The sequence below is a fragment of the Nicotiana sylvestris genome, chromosome 5, assembly GCF_000393655.2.
Source record: "Nicotiana sylvestris chromosome 5, ASM39365v2, whole genome shotgun sequence".
Taxonomy (NCBI): Eukaryota; Viridiplantae; Streptophyta; class Magnoliopsida; order Solanales; family Solanaceae; genus Nicotiana; species Nicotiana sylvestris.
In genome coordinates, this window is record NC_091061.1 from 3,732,499 (window position 1) to 3,741,171 (window position 8,673).

Consider the following 8,673-nt stretch of genomic DNA (forward strand, 5'->3'; position numbering starts at 1 on the left):
ATCTTCCTTACTCCCAATTCATCATCTCCAAGAAAAGGGAGTTTACCAGGTTCTTAATAATTTGAGTTTGTGAGGTCTGGATTCAAGAAAAGGGAGTTTACCAGGTTCTTAATAATTTTATTTTATATATTTTAATGAATTTTTAGACATAAATACAAGATTTGAGCCAAAGCTGCTCCAATTCAGTTGAACCAGTAAGTAAAACTATAGCTCCACCCTAGGACCTTTCACACCAGCATGTGATTTCACCCAATTCTGAGAGAATTGGTAGACAGTTTCTCTTTTCTGGCAAATGAAACTGATATATATAGAGAGAGAGAGAGAAGGAAAGCTTGCCAAACTTGCTTAACATGAATAAAACACTGCCTTTTCTGAAGCAGGAGTATATTACTGGAGATGGAATTCTTGATTCACAATTTCACATTACTATGTACAAAATGCACTGTCTATTTAGGTGCATTTTCATATATGGTTAGCACTAAAACGAGAGGAAAAAGGAGAAAAAGATCCCATATATACAAAATAATAGGAAAACGTATTGATTATTATCGATTAAGATGAAGCTTCGTTCCTTTGCCTGCGCATTCGTGCTCCCCATGACATACTATTACTAGAGTCCTTGTGCATGCTTCTTCTCTTGAGATCTGATAGCTGAGACTGCCAACGATTTCTCCACTCGCCTTTATCCTCCATTGACTAAATTCATAAGAACAGAATCAAATTAGCAGAAGGATAACAACAATTCAAGAACAGAACGTGTCATTTGATCATACTAGCAAACAGAAGTCAATTACATGAATGTGAAAGAAACAGAGTGATTCTAGGGAAAAGATTAGCCCACTACTCCTACAAGCAGTTAATTTAATGTCCTCGAGATGCACATGGGCGGGGACAAAGTTTCAACGAGATAAATAAGGATTAAAAGTAGTTTAGAGATAATGGCACAAGTAGGAAAAAGAGTCAAACAACTCGATCATCAAAGCAATGGAATCTAAGCAAAGAGCATTGCGCTTACAATGGAAGTCGTCTCGAGTTTGAGGGTAGACAAGAACACAAGAAAGGATTAAGAAAATGAAAGATGGGAACTCGTTTGGTATTTTAAGAGAAACTAGTTTCAGTCATTCTTCTTGCCTCGGGAATTAAGGAAATGAGTACATTCAAGGTACTTCAAACATGAGACACTTATGAAATAATTAAGAGGTTGAATGTGAAAATAAGAGAAAGAAGGTTGATTATGATAGCATAACAAATAGCTTAGCATAGGGATAGATATGAAACAATTTTTTTTAGATGAAAACAGTTTTTTAAAGATTCCAGTAATTGAGGTATAATCTACGAAACATCAGGCTATCTCATACTCAGTCAATGACATCTATTATGATAATATTCATGTAGTTCAAATAGAGGAAGGCAGTGGGAACGCCAACGATTACAAATGTCAACAGTGACAAAAAACACCAGCATCTAAAACCAAAGAATATTATGAGAAAGGACCAATAACTAAATTCTTTGGATCGGTCAAAAACATTTCTTTTCTGTTGTATTGTTCACTCATCTGAGTAGACGAGGCAGACCAATAACTTGATCCCAACAATGATCATGCTAAGAGCATCAAGCATCTAGATATGACACTTCCACAGCAAGTATTTTCAATATTCCACACTTATCCTTACACCTTTTTTTTCGAAAAGATCTCAGGACTTAGCCGTATATACTAAGATTCTAGTCAAACAATTCTTATCTTTAGCATGTCAGCCTTTAAGATACGAATAACTATGTTTTTATGGATTTAATTTGCATAAATCGGTAGCTTAAAGAATTTTTACACTTTCAATGTCGTTTAAAAGACTATAACGACTTGTAAGGACTTACCTGTAAATGCATTTTTTATCCTTTAAGTGCCATCACTGTGAAGAAAAATATTACAGTATAAGTAAAAATTAAACTCATGTAAGCAAGCCATCCCAGATAGATCTTCATATTTGCGGTAGGGATGGCAAACGGGATCAGGCGGATGGTAAAATTCACAAATAGCCACTTTTTGGTCCCTATAACTGACAAATATTCAATGTCCTGAAATTTCAAATTCTACAAGTGAAACTCCAAGACAGTGGCTATTTTTTTAAAGAGAGGCCAAAAAATGGCCACCGAGCTATTTCTATCGGAGACAGATCCAATATTTAAATTTTAAGAACCCGATTGGACATAAGAATTTTATCACTTTTTTCGAAAAAAATTCACTTTTTTCCGAAATCAGTGTTTGGCCATAAAATTTTCAATTCTTCGCTTGAACATGAATTTTATAATTTTTCGAAAATTTGAAAAACTCCAAAAAAGTTGTTTTCTAAATTTTCACTAGGATCACTCACAAAAATTCAAAAATAACCCAAAATTATATTCATGTCCAAACACAACTCTAATTTTTAAATACCATTTTGGCTTGAATTTTTTTCATTTTTTTGGAATTTTACAATTCTTATGTCCAAACGCCCACTAAGTGTTCTTACCGCGATCTCAAACTAACTAATGTATAATAATAACCAAGCCAGATTCCGAGCTAAATATTCTTATACAAAATAGAGTCTGAACAAAAGTTATTGGATTCAGTGAACTAACCTCATCGCTTTGGTAACGCCTACGAGCAGAGAACGCAAAGTGAAGACCTTTAGCCATATCTTTATCATACATATCTCTCATTCTAGGATCCGATAAAGTCTCATACGCCTCCTGTACCCGAATAAATCTCTGCGTATACTCCTCGACCCGATCCGGAGGTGAAACATCCGGGTGGTACTTTCGTGCTAATTGCTTGTACGCTTGTTTAATTTCCAATAAAGTCCCTGTTTCCGATATACCAAGCAGATCGTAAAAACTCCTATTATCAATCTCAGCATACGAAACGACGTCGTTAAGCTTCGATTTTGCTTTCAAGGAACCAAATTTGGTTCCCAAAACTTGGAAATTTGAGGGGTAGTTTGGGAAATATATACGGGGGTGTAGGGAGGAGGGGGAGATAGAGGGGGGTGGTGGGGAAGAGATCGGGATTAAGCCATAGGAGTTGCAGCACATTTCTCTCAGTTGAAAGGAAATTAAAGATTTTGGATTTTTTTTTTCTCTGTGTTTTTTGGGTGTGGATCCATATATATAAGGATCTGGATAGAGAATGAAGAAGAAAAGGGTAATTATGTCATTTTAATCAGGAAATAAATAGTCAAAAAATGGATTTCCTCCAAATTTAAGTTGGCGTTGGAGAACCATCCTGGAACAATTTAGTGGGCGTTTGGACATGAAAATTGTAAAATTTCTAAAAAAAAGTAAAAAAAATAAAATAAAAATAAAAGTGAAAGTGGTATTTAAAAATTAGAGTTGTGTTTGGACATGAATATAATTTTGGCCAGCTTAAAATTTTTGTCAGTGACCTGAAGCGAAAATTTGAAAACAGCCTTTTGGAGTTTTTCAAATTTTCGAAAAATTTCGAAATTCATCTTTGAATATTTCATGGCCAAATACTGATTTCGAAAAAAAGAAAAAAAAAAATCGAAAAAAAGTAAATTTTTTTATCCCCAAACGGGCCCTTAGTCCTTCCTCTCATTTTAATTATTGTTTTCGTTTTTTTTACGTTTATTAAAAATAAAAAATATAATTAATTAAATTATCACTATTGAATGTTCTTTTAAAATTAAGCAGTATAAAAAAGAAGCACTACTTCTTTAATACTAAAGGAATGTTAAAACTATTAAAAATTTAAATCTTGAATTACTAAATTAATAATTATGTTAGAACAAGTTCTTTGAGCTAAAGTGACTATTAAAATTGGAACAAAGAAGTATTTTTAAGGATTTTTAATAAATGTTGTGAAATTTTATAGGGTCGATGGTGCATGATTCGAGGCTCGATATATAATTAATTTAATGTTCGAAACAGCTCAAATACCTAATTTTAATCTCAAAGAATACTACCTCCACTTCAAAATACGTAATTTTTTAACTTTTTCTTGTGGTCCAAAATAAGTGATTTTTTCAGATTTCAAGAATGAATTAATTATTTTTTTCCTACATTGTCCTTGGAGTAATTAATGTTGGAGTATGTATTAGGAGTGTTTATGTAAAGAGATAGTAAAGGTTAATATGATTAATTTCATTGCTAATTAATGTTAAAAATATATTTCTTAATATGTATGAAAACAATTAAAAAATTACTTATTTTGGACCGGAAGAAGTACTACGTACGATCGCGTCGAACTTCAATAATTACACTCTTCTTACTTTAAGGTTGATTTATTGTCGGCCACATTAAGATAAATATGTCAATTATCAAGGGGACTTTCCTCCACTTAGGGTTAATTATACTTTATGAATTTGATTATTCTCCATGTGTTTCTAAAATGGTTATCTTCCTGCAAAATAAGAATATTTTAGTCTTGTCTTCTATTATTCGTTGGAATATTTTTGTAATAATAGTTTAGTCTTGTGTTTTATTATTCGTTGGAAATTTGCTGTTTTGGCTATAGTTGGCTAGTGCTTTATAATCCACTACTTTAAAAAAATTAAAATTAACTATGAATATTATCACTAAATCGCTTGTAATTAATAGTTTTTTTAATAATTTTTAGCTAATTCATTGTCAAGTAGGATTAGCGACGAATTCTGCTATTTGTCGCTAATTCCAATTTTGTCCCTAGACGAACTTTAGAGGATTCGTTCCTGATTTCAAACTTAAGGGATTTCCAAAGAATTAACCGAAATCAAATATAAATTGGTCACTGAATTAAAATAAAATTAATATTAGCGTTAGTGGGACTTAATTTTTTGAAATATAGGGAAGAAAATATATCTCAACAAAGAAAAAAGAGAAATTAATCAAACTTCAAGGTGAGTCTTTGTTACCTTTCTAAAGTACTACTCTGAAAATTGATCGACACATATAACTACATATCTAAAGTATTTTTCTAAAACTCGTTTTTGACAAGGAACACTTTTTAAATAAATAAATAAAATTTGAAATCCACTATTTTACTATGAATTGACAGCTTGAAGGAGTAGTTGAAGAATAATACTTCTTTTTCATGTCAATTCAGCGTCTTAATTAAAATAAAATAAAATAAGTCTTGAATAAAAAATATGGCAATTAGTTTAACGGAAAAGGTTCAAAAATGCCCTTAACCTATTAGAAATGGTTCAAAAATACCTTCAATTCACCTATTGAGTTAAAATCCCACAACGTTTTTTCAATGATTAAAATTGCCCCTTGAACTAACGTATGACTTTTGGGTTGTGCAGGACTTTTTCAAAATCCACGTGACATTATTCAATTGGTCAACACCCAATCCATAAACCCGATCCCACATAAATGAATACCCATTAATAAAACTCAATATGTTTTACTCATTTGCATTTCACGACACAGACAAGAACCTAGGGTTCTTCAGTTCTCCTTTTTCTTCAAATGTGCCTACTTCATATATTTCAAAAAATCTAAGGTAAGGTTTTACTGCTTTGGGTGTTTACTTATGATTTGGGAATATTTGGGTAGTTGTAAATGGTGTTATTTTTCATGCCTTTAGTGTATTTAAAATTATATTTTTTAAACTTATATTTGTGTTGTTTATACTTTATTACTTTAGTGGTCCATCTCTAGTTTTTGTTCTTTTTGACTTCAATTTTGCATTAAAAATTTGGTGTGGGGTCCTTTTCTCTTTGAATATTGTCTAATATGGCCGTTCTCCTTTCTTTAATGTTTTACATGTGACTCGGTTCAAGAATGGTTGAAAATATAGACTTGATTTTTAATTACGGGGGAAACTAAAAGAACTTGGAGCTGGTTTGTGAAGTTGTTGAAACTCTTTGGATTTGAAAGATGGTGAAAAAATTACCTTGTATCAGATATGCAAAAGGTATCTCAAATTTAATTTTATTTCCTCTTTAGTTTTACGATTTTTATGGTTATTTATACTTAATGTAAGCTGAATTTATGTGTTTGCAGGGTTTGTTGGATGTTGTTAGTAACGTATGCCCACAAGCAAATCATAGATGGTGTATTAGGCACATTGAAGCTAATTGGAGCAAAAAATGGAAAAGTGGGGAGATGAAAAAACTTCTTTGGTGGTGTGCCTGGAGCACATATGAAGAGGAGTTTAAAGATCAGTTAAAGAAATTGGGTCAGCTAGATGAGGATGCTGCTAAGGCTTTGGTGAGCTATCCACCCAAAAATTGGTGTAGAGCTTATTTTGACACCCAATGCAAGAACTTTATGGTGGGCAACAACTTTACAGAATCTTTCAACTCTTGGATTGTACAGGCTAGACAAAAACTAATTATAAAGATGCTTAAAGATATTAGGGTGAAGGTTGGATTACTTTATTGTTTCAATTCTTTTAATGTTCTGTTATTTATTGTTTTAATTCTTTTAGTTTTTTGGTTGAAGTTATATTATTTTACTGTTTTGTATAGGTTATGAACATGTTAAGGGATCATGAAGCTGAGATTTTAAATTGGAAAGATGAGTTTTCACCACATACAATGCAACTTTTTAAAGATTACAGAGTTATTGCCAACAACTGTAAGGTTGTGTTCAATGGTGACATTGGATATGAGGTGGTTGAGGGAACAGATAGGCATACAGTCAATATGGAGCTTAAGAGATGCACATGCAGGGCATGGGACTTGTCTGAAATTCCATGCCCTCGTGCCATTAAGGCATTTCTCTATGGGAGACAAGATCATGTTACTCAAATACATCGATTTTATTCTAAGGAGGCATATTCGATGGTATAAGGGGAGAAAAATTCTGGAAAGTGGAGCCACACCAGGCCATGGAGCCCTCTACTTTAGTTAAAATGATTGGCAGACCAAAGGTTAAGAGAACAAGAGAAAAGGATAAAGCTAAAAACCGACAAGGGAAATGGTTTGCTTCTAGGAAAGGCCTGTTAATGACTTGTGGATATTGTGGTCAGCCAAATTACAATATAAGAAAGTGTCCATTGGTAATACTCACAACTTAATATGCTTCTTCCCTTTCTACATTTACTTGTCATATGTTAACTGTCATATGTTAATACTTTGCAACTCATATAGGCAAATGTTAAGCGCAAACACTTCTTCCAAGATGAAGGAAATTCCCAATCAGCACAAGAATCTCAAGAATCTGCATCTTTTTCCATTCCAAAGCCTGGACTAAATCAACAGAACAGTCAGTCATAGAGTCAGTCTTCTAGTTAACTATCAGTCTTGGATTATGATTCTGATCCCACTTTAAGGCCTAAAGTGGTCTCAGAAGGAAAGACCTGGCTGCAAACTAGGATGATGAAGGAAAATACTGGAACCAGAAAAATAAATTTAATGGGAGATCACACTAGTGCTATGCCAACCAATCTTCCATATTCACCAAAAAAATGACATGAAAGGGGAAAGAAGCAATGACTACAACACAGTTACAAGCTGAAAAAGAGAAGATGATTGACAAGCTTAAGGCTAGAAGGGGAATATGAATGTAGAATTAGTTGGGTGTTTAATATTTTTGGTGTTATGTAAAGAGAATGAAGGAATGACTTCAAACAATTAGTGTTTTTGCTGATTTGTGCTCGTATTGGTTGTTAGACAATTAAATGCGGTGAAAGGTTATATTAATGTTCAAGTTAATGACTAATTGTGACAATTGTTGTGTTTAATCTATGACTACTTTTTGTTGTGCTATATTAATCGGCTACATAACTGTAATTTTTTTTTGCGAAAATTATATTTATTTTTTTCTTTAGAAAGAACAAATGTGAACGGAAAGAAAAAAAAGGAAGAAAGGAGATTGATAATTCAATGACTATAGTTGAAAGAAAAAGAAAAAATTGAAGAAAAAAGACGTAGAGGAGAAGAACTGAATTGGAACAATCTGGCAAACACGTTATTTTAAAAGAGTTGGGTCTTGGGATTATTATTTAATTGATTGGATTTTTTGGATGAGGTTAGAAATTCATGGTTTAATTAAGAAAAGGTTAGCTGATGTTAAGGGAGGGCAATTTTAATCCCCAAAAAAACGTTGTGGGCAATTTTAACCCAATAGGTGGTTGAAAGGTATTTTTGAACCATTTCTAATAAGTTAAGGGCATTTTTGAACCTTTTCCGTTGGTTTAATAAGATTCACTTAATTAAATTTAGTATCTCATAGAGCCGTCAAAATGGGCTTGGCCCATGAGGCCAGCCCAACCCAGCCCGCTACTTGGGTAGGGCTGGGTTGAGATTGTTTTAGCCCATTTAAAATTGAGGCTTATAAGCCCGGCCCAAGTCAGCTCGCTGGCCCTAGAGGCTTGACCGAGGTTGGGCCTGTGCTGGCCTGTGTGCCAAAAATTAATTAAATTCATATTTAAATATTTTAAAAAATTAAAACCTAAAAAAATATTAACTATAATCCACATTTTCCACCCTTAGAATTCTCATTTATCCTTCAATATCAACTAGAATTTATATTTTTGATATGCATGTAGTATGACAAAATTAGTTTTTCTTTTGCTTAATTAACAACGAACTAGGAAAGTTTTAAGTGGCCAATAGTAATTTTTTTCAAAAGAAATATTACTTTAAGTGGCCATGATCAGTTTGGTTACTTTAATATATTATTAATTATTAAATTTCTCTTCAGTATAGAAAATGTCAAGTTTTAATACCCAAAGAAAATTGAAAACAC

General features: G+C 32.7%; 2 protein-coding genes across 2 annotated transcripts; one reads left to right on the forward strand and one right to left on the reverse strand.

The window, feature by feature from the left end:
* Positions 1-345: 345 nt before the first annotated feature.
* On the reverse strand, positions 346-3,112 carry LOC104235537 (chaperone protein dnaJ 20, chloroplastic-like). The gene is made up of 2 exons (XM_009789326.2): positions 2,617-3,112; positions 346-696 (listed from the first exon to the last, which is right to left on the reverse strand). The coding sequence occupies exons 1-2, from the start codon at positions 3,067-3,069 to the stop codon at positions 553-555; spliced, it is 597 nt and encodes a 198-aa protein (XP_009787628.1). The 5' UTR covers positions 3,070-3,112; the 3' UTR covers positions 346-552.
* A 2,295-nt stretch (positions 3,113-5,407) lies between these two features.
* LOC104235534 (uncharacterized) lies at positions 5,408-7,666 on the forward strand. The gene is made up of 5 exons (XM_009789321.2): positions 5,408-5,479; positions 5,760-5,893; positions 5,983-6,345; positions 6,450-6,982; positions 7,074-7,666. Exons 2-4 carry the CDS (start codon positions 5,885-5,887, stop codon positions 6,771-6,773), a joined length of 696 nt encoding a protein of 231 aa, XP_009787623.1. The 5' UTR covers positions 5,408-5,479; positions 5,760-5,884; the 3' UTR covers positions 6,774-6,982; positions 7,074-7,666.
* Positions 7,667-8,673: the final 1,007 nt, after the last annotated feature.

Coding starts and splice junctions, on each gene's coding strand:
- LOC104235534 (XM_009789321.2), top strand. Junction 6,346..6,449: donor TTAAAGATATTAGGGTGAAG/GTTGGATTACTT, acceptor TGTTTTGTATAG/GTTATGAACATGTTAAGGGA.
- LOC104235537 (XM_009789326.2), bottom strand. CDS start 3,069: ATGTGCTGCAACTCCTATGGCTTAATCCCGATCTCTTCCCCACCACCC. Junction 697..2,616: donor GGCGTTACCAAAGCGATGAG/GTTAGTTCACTG, acceptor TTATGAATTTAG/TCAATGGAGGATAAAGGCGA.